General features: G+C 46.4%; 1 protein-coding gene across 5 annotated transcripts in view; it reads right to left on the minus strand.

Moving 5' to 3' along the window:
- LOC119454413 (sodium-coupled monocarboxylate transporter 1-like) overlaps positions 1 to 23,660 on the minus strand; it is a 245,678-nt gene that overhangs the window by 92,109 nt on the left and 129,909 nt on the right. The window contains exon 1 of one of the 5 annotated variants that reach the window (XM_037716358.2): positions 1,930 to 2,186. The exons of the other annotated variants lie outside the window; for them this stretch is intronic. Within the exon in view, the coding sequence (XP_037572286.2) occupies positions 1,930 to 2,054 (125 nt within the window). The 5' untranslated portion in view covers positions 2,055 to 2,186. Of the gene's footprint in view, positions 1 to 1,929; positions 2,187 to 23,660 lie in introns of those variants that run through there. 5 annotated transcript variants of the gene reach the window in all.

The following is a 23,660-nucleotide window of genomic DNA, read 5'->3' on the forward strand; positions in this document are numbered from 1 at the left end:
GATGACTGTAAACAAGGAAGCAGTGACAGTCCGTAGTTTAAATCTACCACAACTTCCTTCCCCTATTATGAAATACTTCTAAAAGCTGCACCCCACCACCATCAGTCGTTGATCCCTGAAGAAGGGGTCGGGCTGGATCCCAAACATCCGGTTTTTGTGAATTCACCATTTAGCTGGAGACGTTGCTAAATGGTGAAAGTTCTATTCGACGTCATGCATACCAACTGTCTGATGGATCAAAGCCAGTGGCAGTCGCAGTATTCACAGCGACATATTGTTCCTATCCGTTAAACTGTATCGCTCAATTTAAAACCTTTTTTTGAATGCGCGAGTGCTTCTGTTGACGAGAAAAAAAGAATGTCAACGTGTGACTCATTTTGTCATTGACGACGCTTTTCACCAGCAGTTAAGTCGACTAAGAAATGTCACTGCAAATAAATGAATATTGAGGTTAAATTCAAATATAAATATTCAGCTGTATTATAGTGCCACTAAAATGGCTACTCATAGCTACATAAGCGGTAACTGAGCTTTCGAGTGACGTGCATAGTAGGAGGGTTAAAGCAGCAATACTACTTCAGATGTAAGCTCCGGAAACAGAAATGTGCTATTATTTTCCAGCGCGAGTATTTTCCTGTATCGACTCTTACACACGCGTTTCGCGCAGTGATTTCAGAAAAAAAGCAGTAACTAGCTGAGCAATTCGAAACATTTTTACAAAATCAACGTCACAGAAAGTATAGCTGAATCCTTTGAGGCTTGAGCGTGCACATGATCAAAACAGTTTTGAAGCGCATTTGTATACCGCAGGTGCCAGATATATTTCCACATCCTGAATGTCTGGGTGTTAATCAGCGTTCAAGCCTAAGTAAATGGCAAGAGCGACCTAGGCACACAGAAACAAAGTTCCATATAATAGTAAAGGTTTTGTGACTGCGGCAGCTTTAGTTGAGAAGATTTCCGAACAATTTTAAATATCATAGGCACGAAATGCATTTGTTCACACCTTGAAGACACCTTTAAGCCAATTAACTCAATTTTCAGGGTAAGGTGCCTCTGTAAAAATTGACAAATTAATTCCAGCTCGAATGAAGAATGCTAGTGTTGCGGTGCAGAACATATTTATACTCCTAATTGCATAAGTGCCAATATGAGCAAAAATAAAAAAAAATACTTGAGCTTACTTTATGTGCAATTTTCGCGGGACATATGCCTAAAATGCAGTTGTGAACACATTCTTGAGAACTGCGACAATATAACAACTCACATCCATGTACCTGACGCATACTTTATGCCACATGGGTGCAGGATGTGCGTTAGTACCACATTTACCTTTAGCAGCCGAACTATCCCATTATTGACGCCATTGTTTGTACGATTAAAGGGAGTAAATATAGCTGCTAATGTACAATACAAGTTACTGCAGCACATATTTGCTTATTCCTTTTTAGCCACGCAACGTAGGCTATTATCAAACAGTCAATTATTCCATACAATGAAATTTCGGAATGTGCGATAAATAATGTTGTATGTTTAATAAAAGAACATGCTCTTGCACTAGTTGTTCCGTGCTCCCCGGTTTAACGGGGGCTACGTCTGTTTTTTTCCATCCTATGTTAAAATGTACACTTTTTAACCCGGCCTGCTGCTGCTATGTATACTCGGCGTCAATAATTTTACGTTATTGAAATGATGTTCTTGCACTCTCGAAAACCAATGAAAATTTCCTTGTTCAGTGCTACTCTAAACATAGGCGAAATATAAATTCAAAGATTCTGTACAACCACTAACCATCAACTTGCAGCATAGAAAGCAAACCATGCTTTGCTATATTTGTGTTCACACATACACTGAACAATTTTATAGATTCTAAAAAAAGAAACTATCAGTTTCATTGTGCTTTCAAAATCCCTACATTTGTTTACTTACTCTCCTATATACATCCCGACGTCCATGTCACTCAGTGGCTGAATCGTTGAGTTTGCCGACAGCGAGTCAACCATGACCTTTGCAAACAGTGCGGTAGGGGCGACCAAGATAATAATAAACTGCATGCAATCTGCCCACACCACTCCACGAAGGCCTCCCTAAAAAAATTAAATAGCACGTAAATAGGCAGAAGCTGAGACGAGAACACTAGTTTAAATTTCATCTTACAATAAAAACCGCGTTTTTCTTTTACATACCCTGAGGTTCGCAAATCTAACATTACAATACACTCACATAAAATTAGGCAATCAATGTCCTCGCATTTTATAGAGACAAGGTATACAATTACTGTTAAACTAAAGCGTAAAATCCGCGCCAGAACCAGCAAAGCCTTAATGAGTACACATCCTGATTTGAAATCTTCAAGTGCAAATACCTCCACAAGTGCAAGGAGTGAGTGAATAAACGTTATTACAGAGACCAAGCTGATAGTACCCGAAGGTGGGCGGCCACCCTATTCCAGGTAGCCGTGGCCCTGTGCTGATAGCCTAGCCATGTTCACCAGTCGTAGCTTGTCCTAAGGTCCTGGGCTTGTCTGCTGGGCCTCCCACTACTCTTCTGTTGGTGCTTGGATGGGCGTGGGGCGCGGTTTGTTTTTTGCATTCGCAGAGCAGGTGCTAAAAGGTGTTTGGTGTATTGCAGAACTGGTAGTTTCTTGTACATGTTGAGGAGTACATCGCTGCAGTGGAGTGCCGTGGAAGTAATTGCCCATCTGAAGTCGGCGTAGTATGACGGTGTCTTCACCGTTAAGTTTGGAATGTCATCGAGGATATTCTCGCCTGTACTTGTTATGTTCCAGAGTGCTCTTGTATTTGCTTTCTATAATTTCGTCTTGGTCTGACGGTAGACGATGTCAAGCCCACCAGCACATCGGTCGCAAGAGACAGGAATATCTTTGTTCTGGATAATGTTGGACCGGCATGTGCCATCGGCAGGTCCGTATGGGAATAGCTACGGCGACCTGCTCAGCTATATTAATAGCCCTAGCAACTACCGATGCCGCTGCTATCTCTGCGTTCTGCCTGTTGGTTACGCATGTAGAATATCTCCCTGCCCCGTATATCGCGGCATCCGTGTACCTTATTTCTGTCTTATTGCTTTAGTTGGTGAAAATTTTGTAGCGCGGTGGCTCTCGCTTGTCTTCTGTCTTTGTTTTATTCTGTGTACATGTTTCTTGATATAGGTGCTACGTGTATCCTTGCTCTCAGGCTCAGGGGTACACATTCTGGACTGTTTTGTACTTCTTCGAGAGGGTGCCCAAGTGTTCTGAGGAGCTTTCTAGTGGCAGGGGTGAGTTTAGTCTTTAAATTTGGTTCGTCTTGCGAGCCTCCGTCAAATCTTCCTAGGCAATATGTACTCCTAGTGTCAGCAGTCTTTCTGTTGACGTGGTGGGGGGTGGTCCTTTTGCCAGCTTGTATATCTTTCTTATTAGTATGTTTAACTTGTCCCTTTCACTATTTTTCATATCTAAGTACGTTGTACCTTAGGTGATTCTGCTGATCACCAATGTTTGTATGAGCATTAGGGTGTCTTATTCCTTTAATTCATGTCCTCTATTTCTGACTCTCTTCGCCAGGTGGGTAACCTGCGTAATTAATTGATTCTTTAAGCCAGTGCTCTGTGAAAAACCCCGCTCCATTCTTCTGGAAGACAAATCCAATGATTCAAACTGTATTAACCTTTCGGATGTGGATTCCATTTGGCGCTACATCAGGATCTGCTGTATCTTGTGAGGGTCGCCCATTTCTTCATCTTTCTCAGAATCAGGAGTTCTGATTTCCTAGCGGCACATCATCGTCCACAATCATCCAGGTACCTTTCAGTTCTCTCAACAGCCTTTTGTAAGATTTCTTGACGTCTTCCCGTCGACCCCCCAAGCGTCCACACAGTTAAGTCATCCGCATACAGGGCATGTTGAAGTCCCTCCACTTCACCGAGAACGTTCTTAGGATGCTCAATGCCAGGTTGAGGTGCAAGGAAAACTATTAGAACAAGGAATAAACATTTTCAGAAATCACATAAGGTGCATGCTAAACTATCTGACAAGGAAGCCAGGAAAGCACGAAGAAATACTTTGTTTTTAATGAGCTAAGGTATTTCCACATGAAGGTAATAGTTAAGACTATATATTCGTTCTCAATAAAGGAAAATGTAATAAAAGACAGCTTTCCACTCTATCGAACCAAACCCATTACCACAACTGACAACTACGGCGCTGTACCAATTCATCTATAGGGAATGATGGCCCATGCTTTATTTTGTTGGACTTTGGCCTAAAGGCATCCTCAACTGAGCGTTAGCTAGATCAGCTCATGGTTATTGTAGCAGATATAGAATCCCTATTGCAAAAACAGCGTCTTCCAGTGCCTTCCAGTGTGAAACCAGTGCGTTTTTTGACACTGGGTGGCACTGGGGACGCTGGCGCACGCTAGTCACTGGGATCACTGCGACACTGGTGAGATCGCTGGAGAAGTGCTGGGTCACACTGGGCTAGACGCTGGTTTCACTGCTATGACGCTGGGGCGCACTGGTGTGCGCTGTACACGCGCTGGTTGTCGCTGGCTCGCACTGGACGCTGCGCTGGTTTCGTTTGTGCCGCACTGCCGGAGTATAGGCGCTGTTGAATATTAAATGCTTGATACAATTTTATGGGTATCTCCTGTCCAAAAAACAGACTCCTGTCCTAAATAGCGCTATAAGTTGGGATCATAAATGTCGGTTTCGTGTCGGTGCTGTTGCAGCTTGGAATAAAGGTGCGTGAGCTATAGCCCATGCATATGCGACACTTCAGATCACTTTCGCTTTGTACATTTCCCTTTTGACTGTGCGGATAGCTGTATTCGTGAGCGAAATTGCGCAAACGCAGATAACGCCTCGTTTTCTAGTAGTTTGTACGCAATCGAATGACTGCTAGTTGTCGCAGTGTTGTACAGTCGACACGAAACCGAGCAGCCGTTCAGACGCGTTCGAACGGACCTCAGAAAGCCTGCCGCTGATTGATATTATCGCACCGACAACAAAGCTGCGGTGATTCGAGCGCTTCCACTTTCCCTGCTGTACTAAAAATAATAGTTAAAAAGGTTCTGAAGCTCAAATACAGACATTTTCGCATTCGCCAGGTACCCACACCGAGATCGTTGGCTTCAACCGAAGGTTAAGCCTACCGTACCCGCCGAGTTCGTCTACACTCTATCGGCCCATCTGGGCTGAGGAATCAACAAGTCTAACGAGGATAATCACTCTGTAGTTCATCTTTCCCATCGGTGTTTTTAAATAGACCATTCTTTCGTGTGTACAGTGTAAGCACAAGCGATGAGCCCCGATATGACGTGTTATGACGATATGACGATATGACGTGTGTCGCCGAAGGCTGTCAGCAGCATTAACCGACCGCTTCTCTTACGGAGATATAGGACTAAACATACGTGTCGATTGCAAAGCATTGTCGAGCTATGAAAATGTTGCATTACTTTTGCGCGAAGAATAAGAAACGGCTGTCAAAATCGGCAGTAATGGTCCGTACAACATTCCGGGTCGGCGGTTCACTTAAGGCTTTTTTTGTAGTTATTATGCCAATCGCAAAATCAAATCAGTGTTGCAGCACTTCCAGGCATACTATGCAATACGGACAACAACCTTTTCATTCTGATAGAGGCGTAAGTTTTAGTTGAAGGCGATATCGCATCTATCATGTCTGTGCGAGACGTCTGTGCAAAGCTACAACTGTGTCTGCGCGTTGACATGCCAAATATGAATTTGTAACCATGAGTCGGCGTGGCGTAGTGGTAAGGTACTTGGATACACGTTAAAATGCAGGTGTCACGTAGTACATGAAGTGAAGAGCAAGCAAGCGGCCGATATTTCCCCTTATGCATAATGAGGTATTCGGGATGACATAGTAGCCGTGCAAAAACGAAACCACGAATAGAAGAGAGACCAGACATACAAGCGCTGACTTTCAACACACGTTTATGTGAAACAACTGGTATAATATATAGAATAATTTTACTTCAAATACGAATGTCACCCAGCCATGACATTAGAAGTAAGGCGTGCAATTACTTGAATGTTCGAATAGTTCGATTCACGCATCGGAGATCTAATATTCGATGTTTCGAATAGTGAACGTTTCGAAGATCGGCACCTTCTGTGAATGGCCCGGCCATGGTCGGTGCTTTGGCGTGCGCCTACGGCACGCTATCTTTATATGTGCAAGGTTCGACCAGGTCGACCAGACCGATTGAAATTATTAACGCTACGCTAACAGCGGCAACGGCAAAAAGCAGCGCCTATGGGAAGTACGGAAGCATTTGCGAAGATCGCGCCGTCTAGCCACATGAAGGCACGCTGATCGCATCGAATACGCGAGTTTATTGTCCACACACGCAGAGTCGCGCAGTTCAGAGCTTTCTACCCACATGCCAGCACACAGACGAGCGGAGCACGCGCGCTCGCGGTAGTTGCTGGCTGGTCGACCACGGTCCCGAACACGGCTTTAACAGCCGTCAATCTAACCTGCACGTGTGATCCCGTGACCGATGACTGAGGAGCCGCCCGTAGGCAAATATTAGTGACAACCTTTTTGCTACTATGTGCAGTGAGTTATCACATCGACCAGCGGCAAACTTTATTGCGATAGCATATATAGACACTCAAAGAGGATTTCTGCCGTCGTCATCGCCGTCGTCGTTGACTCGGCTACTGAGTCAACGCAGATCTGGCCCGCGATCTTGTACGCGATCGAAAATCCGACCTTCGGTTTCGTCTTACGCGATTGTCCAGGCCACGCTGATAAAAGATTACAAAGGCTACAAGAATCGAGAATGGTTTGATACATGCAGGCAGCGTTTTCGGCCGAATGATAACGCTTCACATTTGTTAGCTGGTGAAAATCGGTGAAAAAAAACAACAATTACAAGTGTCAATATAAAAGTATTGGTCTTCAGCATAGAGGTCAGTAAGACTACATTAGCGTTTCCATATTTTTACGATTTTTCCATTTCGCTCAACCCTTAAGAAGGAACAAAGTGAGCTCTGAAACCTTGGGGTCTCTTTAACAGAAACGACGTTTTGAGGTGCGCGTTTTCCTACAGCACGCGCTACTAACCTCGAAGGGAGCACCTGCAGCAACGCGAAATTTAATATACAAGGTTCACTCAGTCAGCAGTGCGCACGTGACAATACCAAAAGATGGCGCGCCTCCTGCAAGGTAGCAACAGGCGCGCCATCTTTTGGTTGAACCCCTAGCCCCACGAGCACTACAGTGCCTCAAGTGTTGGCGTTTTGGACATAGCATTAACGGTTGCCGATCAACCACTCGATGCCGTAAATGCGGGGATGAACATAGTAATAACAATTGCACATCTCAAGATGAATCATGCTGTCTGTGTAGTGGGAATCATCCCGCTGACGATTCTAACTGCCCTGCAAGTTCAAATTTGAAAGGAATCGTTTCTCTCATCGTGAAGCTTGTGCTGAAACTCAGAACAGAACACAGGGATACGCTGGAGTTACAGCCCGCCACTAACTCTGCGTGGACTCACCTTTTTGCCAGACGATCACAAACGCAATAGAGAAAGCTCTTGAAAAAGCAGTAGAAAAGCTTATAGCAAATATGACAGACTCGTTGGCGCAAGTACTCTCTACGCAATCTTGTGATATATCTCAGGTTATAACAAAATGTAGTGTCCAAAATCAGACCTCCACTCTTTCTGTCTCCTAAATCACAATTGCCGAAATCACTCCCCTCCGTGAGCAGATATTTAGGGCGACCTTCAAGTTCACAGCCGTTTGATCAAGAAGTTCACTCGGAATCAGAGTCGCTAGGCAATCAGGATGTATACATAGGCCCTCGGACGCACAAACTCACCAGATCTCCTAATAACAAATTGCCTAGTTCTTCTACTAACTCCAAAACGAAAAAAATGTGCGAAAGATTCCCTTAATAGGAAGTAGTTTTTGAAAGGAAATATATTTGAGCAAGCAGCTGCTGCTGCTCAGCTTTCGTCAACATAGGGTGCCTTAGGTACTCCAATGGAATTGCCGGTCAATACTTTCTGCTACTACACATTCTATTATACCTCATTTCACAACATATTCCCGATATTATACTGTTGCAAGCGACTTGGTTGACAGCTGGTCAAGAATTTAATTTAAGAAAACTATCGTTGTTTTAGATTGAATAGGCCTTGCCGAAGTGGAGGATTGGCTTCGTTAATTTCATCTAAAATTTGTCATAGAGCAAAAATTTCATATCAAACTATATCTCCTGAATGTGACATTTTAGTATTAGAAATAACACTTCCCTGGCTGCACACCGCTGTCTATGGTTAATAATTGCTTCCATACTGGAATACAAAATGTGCTTACATTTGAGGTCGCCGTGGACTACTGCAAAAAGAGCACGTTGTTCGTGGGTGATTTCAATTCATATCATGTGGAGCGGGGCTTCCGGAATAATGCATTCGGGAAGCGTTTATGGCATTGGGCTTCTTTGAACAATTTTAACTGCTTAAATACTAAAGTTTCATGTTTTGTTCGATGTCAGTCGCTCACTGTCTTAGACTTACCATTTGCTAGCTCAAGGTTCTCATTCTCATCTTGGGCTGTCGTTGATGACGCCACAAGTAGTGATCACCATCCTATATTGATGGATACGGTCTGCCCCTTAATTTGTTTAGATAGTGAAGTACGTTTTCGTTGACGATTCAAAATTTAGGAAAACGTTACAGTCAACGTTATCTTCTTTGTTAGGTATGAAGAGAGACCCTAAAGCTATGCGCCTTTGCTCGGTTTTGAAGGGTACCCGAAACAAATCTGTATATGCAGTATACAAAGCAAAAGGTTTAGTTCTGACTGTCCCTGACGGAACCCTGACTGTGCATGAGAGTATAGACGCCGAAAGGCTGCATGGAAGAAACTTCCTAACCAATGTCCTACAAATTGAAGTAACTATACGTATGCTGCAGCTGTGTTTAAACAAACAGTTTCATTAACGAAAAATTATTATGATGAAAAACGTTATATTTTTCTGTCGAAGAGTTGCAATAAAAAAGCGGTTTTTAGGGTTCTTATTTTCCGCAAGGCTATACCAACGCCTATAAATATTGGTCAGTTATGTTATCGCCTAAAGAATTATCAGAATCACCGGGAAAATTTCCAGAGGATTAGAAAACCGTTTTACAGCTCAGTTAAAATTAAAGTTCGTCAGGGATGACCCCCAAGACCGTTTTATAGATGTAACGATTGAAGAACTTTTGCACGTTGTAACACTGCTACCTGCCTCAGCTCCAGGTCCAGATGGTATAACAACGAGCATGCAAAAAAATGTCAGAGTTTCGCCCTATGGGCAAAGCAATGAATGCGATAGCAACACAGCAATGTCATACGAAGTAAGGTGAGCGGCTTTGGTAGCAATATGAATTGTAGTAAACATGAGCTGATTAAGTAAGCAGGTGTGCTGCGGCGTAAGTAGACCGACATGAAGAGAGACTCGATGACCACGAGAAGGCACGTGTGAAACGGTGGTGTTGATGAGAAGTGCTTCCCGTGGGCAGCGCGTGCGAAGGGACACACCTGTAGCGCTGCACTGCCGATCCGGGCAGCATTGCATGTGTAGCGTGCGTTGGAAAATGTGGCCCGATTATTACTAACTGAATGAACAAGCGTGGTGTGAGCGCGCACAAACAAACATGAATAGATCACACTGAATGACTGCAGACAACGACTGTCAAAACACTGGCAGCAAGCGTAGACGCCGCAGCGGGCTAAGGTACGTGCGGTCTATCGCTTCAACAGAAACTGAGCGGCGAATGCACAGCACATACAAAGGTCAGAGCCACGTGGAGATAAGAGACGGTGTGGGCGAGCGACGAGCGCGGTTGTCGGCACAGTAAAAGTGCGCCCCCCCCCCCCGCTCCCTCCGGCGCTGGCTTCCCGCTTCCTTGTTTGCGCGTGGGAGATTGAGTGTCTTCGCTCTCCGTGATAGCGCGCGTCCCCGCACGCTTCCGCTCGGGCATACGGCGCGCGGCGAAGATTTTATCTATACAGAACCTCACGGCGACGACGACGGCAGAAATCGTGTTGAAGTGTTTATATAATTGCTATCACAATAAAATGTTATTTGACGCGTCTCCACAGGACCTACTTAATATCATCAACTACTCCCTAAAGAACAGTTGAATCCCACCAGATTGGAGGCGTGCTAAGATTCTCCCCCTACTTAAGAAACAAGGAGCAGGGTTGCATATGGACAACTTAAGGCCCATTGCATTAACATCTAGTATTATGAAACTAATAGAAAGAGTGTTATATATCCATATAATGAGGTTTTTAACTAACAACACATTACTGAGCTCATGTCAGATCGAATTTAGACTTCGATTCTCGATTTTGTGCGCACACGTTGATTTGGAGGGCCATATTAAGCTTGCTCGACAAAGGCGACAGTTTGCAGCGGCGGTGGCTTTTGATATAGCTAAGGCGTACGACAGTGTTGAGCATGTCGTTCTCCTGAATATCCTAAAGAGCATGAATTTTCCTCGATATTGTGACCGGCGACGCCAGTGGCGCAACTACTCGGCAAAGCTCGCGTGATGGCAAAAAGCGTAGCATAGTCGGTCGCAACTGCGATCCACTTGTTCCCTGAAGCAGACGTAGGAAATGTACCGAGGAGGTTAAGACCGATGCGGTAGCATGGCTCCTGTGGTATGTCAATAGGGTGCAGAAGGCCTGCAGGCAACCCCGAGGGCCGTTCGCGTCGTTGACAAAGGTCACACCAGCAACGTAGCGTCGAACAGATCGGTACAGACCAGGCCAGAAAAACCGGCGCCAAACGCGATCGTATGTGCGGGATACGCGAAGATGGCCACCGTTCAGAGCATCGTGGCGTTCTTTGAGAACAGTAGCACGAAGATGCTTGGGCAAGCAGAAGCTCTGGGCCATCGGGAGTGGTACCACGATGGTAAAGAATATCGTCGTGAAGCTCAAAGAGACGAAGCGATGGTTCGGGCTGACGAGAATGGAGGCGGCCAATTATAGATGGTAACGTGTCGTCACTTTGCTGTTCAGCGCGTATGTTGGCCAGATCTGAAATAGCCATGACGAAGTCACTGGTATCACGTTCGGTGGTGTCGGGGGGGGGGGGGGGGGGGTCGACACGGTAGCGTAATAAACAGTCTGCATCTTGGTGCATCCGGCCAGTTTTGTAGAGCAGGTCAAAGGTGTACTCCTGTAGTCGTAACGCCCAGCGGCTAAGCCTGCCTGTAGGATCATTCAGCGACGAGAGCCAGCAAAGGGCATGGTGGTCCGTGACAACGGAAAGCGATTGGCCGTACAAATACGGGGGGAATTTTGCCACAGCCCAGACCAAAGCGAGTCATTCACGCTCAGTTATCGAATAATTCCGCTCCGACGACGAGAGAAGGCGGCTGGCGTAGGCAATGACACGGTCCTGCTCGTTCTGGCATTGGGCGAGTACTGCACCTATGCCATGGCCACTAGCGTCGGTGCGAACTTCTGTAGGGGCCGGCGGGTCATAATGCGCCAAAATGGGCGGTGAAGTCAGTAAACTGATCAGGGAGGTAAATGCGGCAGCTTGTGCATGACCCCAGGAAAAAGAGATATCCTTCTTGAGTAGGTCAGTAAGCGGCCGGACAATGTCGGCAAAATTTCTGACAAAGCAGCGGAAGTAGGAACACAAGCCGACAAAGCTCCATACATCGCTAACTGAGCGAGGAACAGGAACGTCTCGGACGGCACGCACCTTGTTGGGGTTAGGTTGGACACCGCTATCACTAACAAGGTGACTGAGAACGGTGATGTTACGCCGAACGAAACACTTGGAGGAGTTAAGTTGCAAGCCAGCGCAGCGAAACACATCGAGAATGGCCGACAGGTGGGCTAGGTGGTCTTCAAATGTAGCTGAAAGGACAATCACGTCATCTGGATAGCATAAACACGTAGACCACTTATAGCCCCGAAGGAGGGAAACCATCATTCGCTCGAAGGTTGCGGGTGCATTACACAATCCAAAAGGCATAACCTTGAATTGGTAAAGTTCATCTGGTGTGACGAACGCAGTCTTTTCGCGGTCCATGGCATCAACGGTTATCTGCCAGTATCCGAAGTATCAGTAGTCGATGGAGGAAAAGTACGTGGCGCCGTGGAGGCAGTCGAAAGCTTTATCGATTCTGGGCAGGGGTTAGATATTCTTGCATGTGATGTTGCTCAGGTGTCGGTAGTCAACAGAAAAGCGCCAGCTGCCGTCTTTCTTTTTTACTAGCACCACAGGGGACGCCCACGGACTGCAAGAAGGTTCGATAACGCCTTTTGGGAGCATTTTGTCAACTTCGCCTTGGATCACACGACGTTCGGCGAGAGAGACACGATAGGGACGGCGGTGGATAGAGCTCGCGTTCCCCGTCTCGATGCGATGTTGGATAACAGACGTTTGGCTCAGAGAACGATCGTTGAAGTCGAAAATGTCGTGGTAAGACTCCAGGAGGCGGCCAAGGTCAATAGGATGATCAGAAGGAAGGTCAGCAGGGGTCATTTCGACAAATACATCGCGCGGCGAACTGCTTGTGAAGGGCGAACTGCAAATGAAGGACGAACTGGGGGGACTGGTGGGATCCAACGAGCAAATTTCGTAGTCTTCAGCAGCAATGATGGCGGCGAGTGACATGCCTGCCGGAATCAGTTGAGGAGAGGCGCTGAAGTTTAAAATAGGAATGGAGATGGGGTTGCCGGTGACAGTCACGAGGTTGCTAGGCACGGCGACGTTCTTGGCGAGCAGAACGTCTGTTACCGGGGATAGCACGTAATTGCCATCGGCGACAGGAGGGTTCGAGACCATGCGAATATACGTGGCGGCTTGCTGGGGCATGCGCACACAATCGAGAGAGGAGAGACGGGCGGAAGGCCTGGTTTGAGTATCGGCTAGGTGAGGTAGTTCGAGCTGCAGGAGGTCAGTTGCACAGTCAATTAGGGCAGAATGAGTGGCGAGAAAGTCCAGACCAAGTATAACGGCGTACGGACATTGCTCAAGAACGGAAAATAAAGCAGTAGTTGGGTGACTGGCGATTGTGACGCGGGCGGTGCACATTCCAAGGATGATGGGAGTTCCGCCATCGGCCACTCTTACAACGTGGGAAACAGCAGGTGTGAGTAGAGCACTGCACGGGCCGATTTTTGCGGCCCGGGCCCGGCCCGGGCCCGTTTTTACATTGTGCGGCCCGCCCGAGCCCGATCAAAACTTTTATGGCGAGACCCGGGCCCGGCCCGGGCCCGAAAATAGTCTACGTTACCCGCCCGGCCCGGCCCGCCACCCCTTTACCTTAAGCCCGAGCCCGGCCCGAGCCCGGCTCGAAACTGGCCCGAACCCGGCCCGAGACCGAAAAATACATGTTTTTCAGAGTTGAGAAGCCCGAGAATAACTCGCAGAAAGCCCGAGCCCGGCCCGGGCCCGCGTCAAAAAACACGAGCCCGGCCCGGGCCCGGGTCAAAAAGCACACGCCGTGCCCGAGCCCGTGCAAAAACTGCTTTACCCGGCCCGGCCCGGCCCGGCCCGCGGGCCGGGCCGGGCCCGGGCTTTCGGGTAATCCCGAGCCCGTGCAGTGCTCTAGGTGTGACCCCCTTCTTTAGGCGACGGCGAACACCAGAGCCCATGACAGAAATATAAGCCCCGGTGTCGACAAGTGCAGAAATCGTCACGCCATCAACGTCAACGTTCAACACACAACGTCGAGTCGGCAGAGTAATTAGAGGGTTTGGGGGCAGAGTCGTAGATGCAGCGTTACCTCCGCGCGCTGCATCGTTTAGTTTTCCGGAGTGAAGGAGCCACGGTTGCCCGGCGACGGCGCGCGGTGAGGTGGCGGGGAGCGGGAGGACGGACGGCGGTACAGTTGCGAACGAGACTGGTGACCTCTAGGTGACGGCGAGCGGCTGGACCATGTCGTGGCAGCGTCAGGATTGTAGGGGTGCGCCGCAGATAGTGGCTCAAAAGGACTGCCATCAAGACTGCGAGCGTGGCCAAAGGGTGGAGTACGTGGCGGGAACGATCAGCGGTTGTTACAGTAGCGAGCAACGTGCCCGACACGGCGGCAGTTAAAGCAGATAGGCCGATCGTCTTCAGTTCGCCAATCATCAGGGTTCCAAGATCGTGGGGCGAACCGTGGATACCGAGGGAACGATGTCAGGGCCCCGGAAGCCGATGTAGGACTGACAACGGCGCAAGCAGCGTGAACCCCGAGATTCGCGAGTTCGTTTCGCACGATGGCTTGGACGAGGGAAACCGCTGGTGTGCTCGAGTCGCCAGCGTTAGAGCTGGTAAAGAGGCTAGCGGCAACCATTGCCTCGATTTCGCGGCGGACAATCCTCGTCAATTCGGCCGAAGGCAGCGAAAGGTTAGATTACGGCCGCTTTTCACACGAAGATGTTGCAGCGGTGTTGGGAAGCCGGGCGAATGGTCGTTCAATACGGCCGCTCTTAGCCTGCTCGAAGCGCTGACACTCCTCGATCATGGCATCGACGGTAGCACAATTTCTGCACATGAGCAAATTGAATGCGTCGTCCGCTATCCCTTTCAGGACGTGGTCAACCTTGTCAGACTTTGACATGTTACTGTCAGCTTTACGGCACAGCGCCAGCACATCCTGTATGCACGACAAATATGATTGCGTGGACGTCTGGGCGTGAGTTGACAGCTGTTGCGTCGCAGCGATTTTTCGACTGGAGTTCCCACCAAACAGGTCACGGAGCTTTTGTTTGAATGTATCCCAGCTCCCAAAGTCGTCCTCGTGATTGTCATACTACAACTTCGCCGTTCCACTAAGATAAAACACCACATTGGCCAGCATGACTGTCAGGTCCCAGTGGTTGGAATCACTCACCTGTTCATATAGCGTGAGCCATTCCTCAACGTCGATTTCATCGGTCCCGTTGAACGTTCCAGGGTCTCTGGGTTGGACTTCTACAATCGGTGTCCGCGGCGCAGAAGCAGATTCCGGTTGGTGTGCCATGGTGGTCGCACCGCAGCGCCGACAGCTTTTGAGCTCCGTCGTCTGGCGAGAATGCCCCGCACCTCCACCAATGTGTAACGGGGCCTCAAATAGATAAAAGCGGGACAGGATTTACAAACAGGTACTGTTGACAGAGATGGCCAAGATGGCTGAAAACATGCAGTGTTCCCCGGCGATCATCGTCTTATTCCTTAATGCATGGAGGCGGCCCGTAACACTATATAACAAATTGGATTTATGAATTCCCAAAAGGTAGAAAATTCTATTGCTCCCAAGGGGGTGTTTCGACGTCGAAATATAGTCAGTGCAGGGGATTTCCACAGGGTTCCGTTCTTTATCTCATTTTGTTTAATATTCTAATGAGCTCAATTCTACGGTGTGACGATGTACGAGAGCATGATTACGCAGATGACGTTGCATTATTTGCGTCAGCGAGTGATATTCACTCACTGCAGATAATATTACAATCATATTTAGCAATACTTGAAAATTGGCTTGATGATATTAGTATCACATTATATGCTATCAAGAGTGCCTTGCTTGTATTTCCCTTAAATATACCTGTTAATGCCTCCCTCCAATACCATGAAGAAATAATCCCTTAGCGTGACTTTATTAAGTATCTAGGCGTTATATACGATCAGAAACTTAGTTGGCACAACCACTTCTAACACGTTACGTCTAAGGCAGCGCGCGCTGTTGGCATGACCGCCGCTCTGGGATACGCAGGGACACTCTCATTATGAGTTGTCGTATCGTATCGTTCGGCTCATATTGGAATTTCGGTGCGTTTTATTCTCTGGTGGGCCAGTATACAAATTTATCTCCCTCTTTCTTCTAGAGTGAAAGGCCCTCCGTATTTGTCTTGAGTTGCCAAAATTTGTTACTAATAATGTATTATATCAAGAAACCCGATTACCCACACTCGTTTGCAGATTCCGCATCTTTACAGTAAGAACCCACTGAAACATTTACGCATCTTCATTGAGACGATCGCAGTATTATTTATTAAAGAAAGATCTGCGTTCTTTGAAGAAACATGGTCCCGTATACACAATCCGCCGGTTCTTTTTTGTGCGAGCACAACTAGGGGGGGGGGGGGGGGCTTAAATGTTCAGCTACGCGAGATAATTCCCCTCAAAAAACCCGTAAATGCCATTAGACTTGCATTTGACGTCATATTTCCTTCCAATGCGGAACTCCTGCCAAATAAGTACCTAAACGGATTATTACAAGATCATTTAATGCAATTAAAAATCAATACTGTAATAGCGACGGATTGTGATGTGTTTTGTCACTGATCTCAGGGGCGTGCGGGTGTTATGAGAGATGGAGAGGGAAGACGCATGGCAACACAGCAAGCATGTTTTAATCCCACCACAAACTCAAAAACCTCAAACCAAAAACTCAAATACACATTGAACTAAAACACAATGAATGAATAAACGCTAACAAAAATACAGCCTAATGAACTAATAAACCTGCCCTTAACTTCTCCTCCGTTATTCCTAGGCCCTTCTTACACCAAAGTCTGGCATTACTGGGCTACTGTAGTGACGATACAAGAAAGTAGTTCTTACTAAGTTCTTCGATGCGCGTATTTTCCCGGCCGGAGACTTGTCAACTCTTCAATGTGGTTGTCTTTTCGTCGACCGTCGCATGAACCTTGCTGCATTGAAGTCGGTTCGTTCACTCGCTCATCTTCGGAGCCTGTTTGACCCGGTCACTGTTGCTGACGTGGCCGGGAGAGGTGACGGGTTAGGCCTAGCGACGTCCTCGCCCGTTGCTTCCGTCTCGGTCCTTTCCCGAGTGCCGACGTGGCGTTCCGGGGATCATCGAACGTGCCGGTCTGCCGTGGAAGAGGGGTCCTCTCTGGAGTGCCCGGTCCTGCCGTGAGAGGCTGCAGCCGGTCCAGGAGCCTCACTCGAACTTGCCGAAGTCGACGGCCACACCTTGGACGGCCAACGTCACGGACTCGGCCAGACCCCCAAGTCTCCCGTCGCCAGAGCTGAGCTGGCGATGCGACCTTCCTGGCCCGGAGCCACGTCGATAATGCTCGCTCAGCCTTTTCTCCCTCGATGACAGCTCGGATCACGCGCCTCGCGCGCTCGCACCGTTCGGAACGCTCCGATCACGTCATCCTTGTCTTCTTTTGTTTCGCCGCCGGCGTCTTACTCATGACACGGATGAATCAGTGTGTGACGAGAAAGCGGGTGTAGGCATTTTTCCTGAGGGGCTATCCTGGCCCTGTTCAATGCGGCTTCCTTATTTTACACCTATATTTCAGGCAGAATTATTAGCAATTACTCTGGCCCTTGGAAATTTTTCGACAGCTGTAATAGTAACCGATTCGTTGTCAGTGTGCACAACACTCTCCTCATCCTGAGAAAATACAGTCTTGAATGAACTAGAAACATAAGCCCCTTCGACCTTACGTCTGGTGCACTTAATATGGGTACCAGGTAACCGCGGTTTGTTTTTAAAATAAACGACCGATGCACTTGCACGTACATCCCTACATGGACCAGTCATATATGTTCGGCCGACTTCTGCTTATACCACCATGGCTAGGTTTAGAAAACTATCAATTTTAAGTTACTCTGCAAAACAGACATTGCAAATCAGAGATTTAAAGCATTTGCTTTACTCTTCGGACAATCAATGGTGTCCCACACGTAAATTCGAGATCTCCCTTACAAAATTACGATGCCGTATTACACCCCTAAATCTTTGTCTACACAGGTCTGGTCAGGCGATGCCCCCTCTATGTCATTTCTAAAAAAAAGTGAAACCATTGATCATGTTTACTAACCTGCCTCTGATTCGCAATCCAGAGAAAGAAATACTTCGAAGTTCCATTTCGAAAATTTCGAATCGCTATAAACACTGAAAACATTCTACCCTTTGGGGCATCTACACTGGGTTTTAGCCACAGGAACGTATGCAGACCCGTTTGCGAGTTCCTCGGTGACACAAGGAGAATACCAAGGTAATTTATTGATATATTGTTTATTATATTACAAATTTCGAATTTACGGTAATTTACTGATATATTATTCAATATATTTAGAAAATTTCGATTATACTGATTGAAGTTTATTACCTTCTAGCTTGCTCTCCTTCCCAAAAGCACACGTTTCCCTCTAAGATAACAAGAATATATCTAACATCAGTTTGTTTCTTTGAGTAATTTCAACTCTAAGCTCACAATACTTTTTCTCTTAAGTTTTCTCCCCCCGCCACACCCGTGTAACCGCCGGCTTCTTGGCCAACCTCCCGTAGTGGGTGTAAGCCATTGTATAGGAAGCAAGCAAGCAAGCGAGCTCTTGCGCGCAACTTCGCGACTTACAATAAACGGCCTCTTAAATAAATTCCTGGATGTTACGTGTCAAAGCCACAATCTCATTAGGAGCTACGCCGTAGACAACCCTGGGTTCTTTAACATGCATCTATATCCCAGTACACGAGGGGTTTCCAGTGCCGTTCCCATGTAAGTACGGCTGCCGCCACCGCGATCAAACTTCAAGCACTTCAAGCTCAGCAATGCAACGCCATACGCTGTAAGCTACGGCGGTGATTCGGTTTTGACAGCTTACTCAGTACGGATACATCACTAGGTAGACTTGCTAGACAATATCAAGTTAGAACAGAAAAGGACAAGGAGGTCAGACACAGTAGATTTCGGGATTAAGCAATAGAAGGAAGTAACGTTCCTGAAAAAGCGGCCCATGCAAAACATTCCATAAAAGTGACACCATAAAAAGACGGCAGATCCCACACCCTGTGGGAATCGATGTTGTGCGAACCAATGTGCGGGGAGCCCACCATGTTAACGAAACGACCATGAGACCACCAAGATGTAGGCGGCTCTTTCATAACCTACATGACACGCATCTCATGACATTCATGTCATGAGCCCTAAGGAGTCCCTTAAGCTACACCTAAGAGACCTTAAGGCAAAATGCTGTCATGCTCATGTCTATGACTTCGACCATCAACCTTTAGCCTCTTCCTTCACTTTGTGCCACATCCGAACCCATTCCATTAGTTTTCGAGTGTTAATCTTTTTTCGGTGAGTCATTCTCATTTCTGCTGAGTCATGATCATGACTTTGACTTCTACCATGATCCCTTAGTGTTTCCTTCACTTAGTGCCCACGTCCAAACCCATTGCAGTGGTTTTTGAGTAGTAATGTTTTTTTGCTGAGTCATTGTCATTTTGCTGAGTCAAGCCAATGAATGTGACTTCCACCATCCCCCTTTAGTGTTTCCTTCACTTAGTGTCCACGTCCGAATCCATTCCAGTAGTTTTTTGGTGCTAATCTTTTTTTCGCTTAGTCATTGTCATTTTCTCTGAGTCATGCTCATGACTATGACTTCTACCATGATCCCTTAGTGTTTCCTTCCCCCAGTAGCCACGTCCGAACCCATTTCTTTGGTTTCTGAGTGTTATTCTTTTTCGCTGAGTTATTGTCATTTTACTGGGTCATGCTCATCACTATTACTTCTACCAGCGTCCTTTAGTGCTTCCTTCTCATAGTACCAATGTCCGAACCTATTTCAGTGGTTTTTGAGTGGTAATGTTTTTTTTCGCTCAGTCATTGTAATTTTTGCTCAGTCATGGTCATGACTATGGCTTCTACCAACATCCTTTAGTGTTTCCTTCACTTAGTATCCACGTGAGAACCCATTTCAGTGGCTTTTGAGTGTTAATAATTTCTTGCTGAGTCATTGTCATTTAGGCTGAGTCATGCTGATGACTATGGCTTCTACCAGCATCCTGTAGGGTTTCCTTCACTTAGTAGCCACGTCCGAACCGAACCCATTTGAGTGGTTTTTCAGTGTTAATAGTTTTCGTAGCGTCATTGTCATTGCCTACTAGACACACATGTCATGACATTTATGTCATGACTTATCACTTATGCTCGTCAGACACACATGTCATACTATGCAAATTTTGGTACCTAACAAGTTAACGAAACGACCATGAGAGCACCGTGACGTAGGTGGCTGTTTCATGACCTACATGACACGCATGTCATGATATTCATGTCGTGACATATCATTTATGTTCGCCATATGCTCTTGTCATAGTATACCTATTTTGGTACATACCATGTTAACGAAGCGACCATGCCAGCACAGACAGAGTCGTAGGCGGCTAGATAGATAGATAGATAGATAGATAGATAGATAGATAGATAGATAGATAGATAGATACTGTCAAAGTAGCAAAGTTTCACCAAGATTTGCTTCGCATTTAATAAATAAATAAAGGAGGTGGTAAGTAGCCCGGATTATCAACACTAGAGAAAGAGGATATTCATATTCATATTAATGTATGTGCATGACATGCGCCGTGATAGACATTCAAATGCTGCGAGAGGACAATGGCTTAGAAAGCTGAGGCACTTTATATTTATTACACAACTCTGGTTTACCACTAGACGAAACAGTGATCATAATGAAGAGTGGAGTTAGGAAGTTTGCGTAAGTAACAAGTTTCTGGGTAGAAACATTTGACAAATTGAGATGGCGTTATAAACTGATACCGCAAAGTATTGAATGCCGAAACCGAAAAATGATTGTCAACATTGATTGCAATGACACGCTGTTGGTAAATTTTAAATATTCTAAATCATTATCTCAGTTGCGCACAAGAACTCATCCCAACGTACTTATCCAAACCGAGCAAGAAGTATAATACAGTTTTCATACCAGTGCTGTGTAGATTGTTCCGGAAAATCCAATGGCAGTGTTGCACCATAACAAGGGAGCGTTGAGCACTGCAAAATGTGGTTTTGGTGAACATCAATAGGAGCAAATTATAAATGGCGGTGTGCGATGTTCTTAGAGAACACGAACTAGCACGCAGACAATGCGTGGTTGTGTTTTCAGCACTCGCACTCTTAGACTAGAGGCTAAACATTTTTGCGAGAATATTTTTACCAAGACCAGTAATTGCTGACGCTGAAAGAAACTGGATTTTCGAAAGTGCATATTCTCTTTTCGCGCGCACATGTTCTCGCCAGAGAGTTCTGTTTCATTTTCCACTCGTTTAGAACAAAAGCCTAACACCACCTTTTGCGTCGACGAAACCCGCTCGTCGTGTTTCTTGAGTTTGTTTGGGCAGCAGTCTTTACAAGGCTAGCCCGTGCACTAGTTTCTTCTGAGTAGGGTAATGTGCCCTTATGATAAATATGGTGGCGAAACTACCGAGATCATTATGTGGTAGGCCGTAGGGAAGGGCAACAATTGATTGACCACGTGGCATTTTTTCAACATGCACCTAAGATATATGTTCGCGAGCATTGCATTTCAGTTATTTAACAATTTCCCTTAAGTGGTGAGTTGAAGCCATGTACGACACGCATAGTACATGGGATACCGTTGTGGTGTGATATAGTTACATTGCCCAGCTAGACAGGTGCAAAAGTGGGGAATTGAAAGTAGAAAAAAAACTGCATTTGGAACATGAAGGGCGCACACATCGACTTGCACATGTGTCGGTGCTAGCCGGCTATACCAATACTAACACCATTGCGCGGCATAAATGCAATGACACTCGCTTTATCACTGGTGGATATTATGTTTAAAAGAACCGAGAGGCATGCATCTGTCATACGTCCATATAAGACTGACAGAAACAGAGGATTGAATAATGTATTTAAACAATTAGGACATTTCTTCTTTCTGGGGTTTTACATGTCAAAACCAGTTCTGGTTATGAGGCACGCTGTAGCGGAGGGCTGCGGATTAATTTGACAGCGTGGCTAAACAGAGCGTTGTTGCGAGTGCAGAATTGCAGATGGGTGCGTTTGCATTTCATTGTTGCATTTGACCCTAGGTATGTGTGTACAACTCTGCCTGAAATAAAGGTTTGATTGTAAGTATCTGTCAGTGTATGGATTCTCCTTTATCTGTTCGCGTGCAGTAACGCTTTCGTTTTTTTTTTCTATTTTCCGCCAAGACATTATGCTCTCGAGAGCCACTTTGATAAAGAATATCGTTCGAAGGAAGTTGTTGCAGTGTAATAGACCACGCTCACTACCGTTTGGCACACAAGGTATGCATACCGCTTTGCCACTTACCCTGACCGGTCACGTGGCCGTTTCTGTGTACCGAAAAGGCACCGGCATAATAAACGTTCTTGTTTTTACCACTACCCACCAGCTGCATAGCCTTACTTCCCCTGTTTTTCAGAATATAGGCTCTCTGTCTTTCTCGTATTCCAAAAAGACTAGCACCTACGTTCTCAAGCGATTGACGCCCTATATGATGATGATAAAAATGTATTTATTGTAGGATGGCTCGGAGGCCTATTATGTGGAATAGGAAGGGGGAATTGGCCCTGTAAAGCTTTATCACTCGAGAGTTTTACGCAAACGGGTTGTTGGGACTTGGGAAAATTTCCAGAACGTAACCGAACTAGACGTGTTATATGAGCATAACATAGCGAGCCGTCAGCAGAATGAATTGAGCGGAGGTGCGCACTATAAAATCATATGAACTTTGTAAACACTGCGCTGTACAGTTCTAATGGGTCCCATAAAAGGGCCATACAATTGGACGATTTTTATACATAAAGCCAGACATTCGCACATATCAGCGAAGCTTTTTCAATTCACGGAGAAGTTTGCACTTCAGACAATTTTGAAAGACTTCGCCATTGAGACACCATAGTACTGCACACCCATTATCGACAGATGGCATTAGCAGTCGATCTCCTGCAATTTTCCAGATACCACTTCACTCTTACAGCAAGGTTTGCGCAATATCATCTCTATGCGATATGTACACTTGTGTGTGTGCATGCGTGTGTTGTGTGTGCGTTATGTGTGAGTTGGTGTGTTAATTCCGCCTGCTGAGGCAAACTTCCACAGCCTCAAGAGTAGCTTGGCTGGCTTTTGTGTTTGAGGTCATTTGTTCGAATCTAGCCATTGGACACTTGTATTTATGTTCCGTAGCGAAGAGGGATTGGTGCCTAAACAGCATGGCCACCTGCGTGAGCTCCTGGCTGCTGTGCTTGCCTGAACACTTTTGACTGCTACCCATTAGCCCGCGTTCCGTTGCAATAAACAGCATTCCAAGGGGTCCAGGTGCTGAGCCTCGTCCAATCTGTAACTCCGAAGTCGCACGCAACCCGCCATCATGGCCGACGACGCAAGTGCCGGTACTCTGTCAGCATCATGCACTCTGGCATGTGCCGGTGTCTTGCGTCAACGAGATCCCTCCAACTGCACCGGCACAGACGACAAATACGTTGACGATTGCATCTAAGCTATGAGCGAGTGAGTGCCCCTAAAAATGGGACGGCAATACCAAGCAGAGGAACGCCATCTTTCACCTATCGGACGTTGCCAAACTACGGTTTCTTAGCCATAAAGCCTACCTTACTACATATTCCGCCATTAAGACCAGCTTGACCCAAGTTTTCGAACACCCAGCGGTACGAAAGCTTTGCGCAGAATATCGCTCGGGCGCACGATCACAGCAGGTCGGGGAAAATTTCACGTTATATATAAAGGACACAGCGAACCTTCGCTAACGTGTGAACGCGTCGATGTCAGAAGAAGATAAATTGAAGCATGTCTTGAAAGGTATTGAATCTGGTTCCTACCACCAGTTCCAAATTTTTGTATAGAAAATTGAC

The sequence above is a fragment of the Dermacentor silvarum genome, chromosome 5, assembly GCF_013339745.2.
Source record: "Dermacentor silvarum isolate Dsil-2018 chromosome 5, BIME_Dsil_1.4, whole genome shotgun sequence".
NCBI lineage: Eukaryota > Metazoa > Arthropoda > Arachnida > Ixodida > Ixodidae > Dermacentor > Dermacentor silvarum.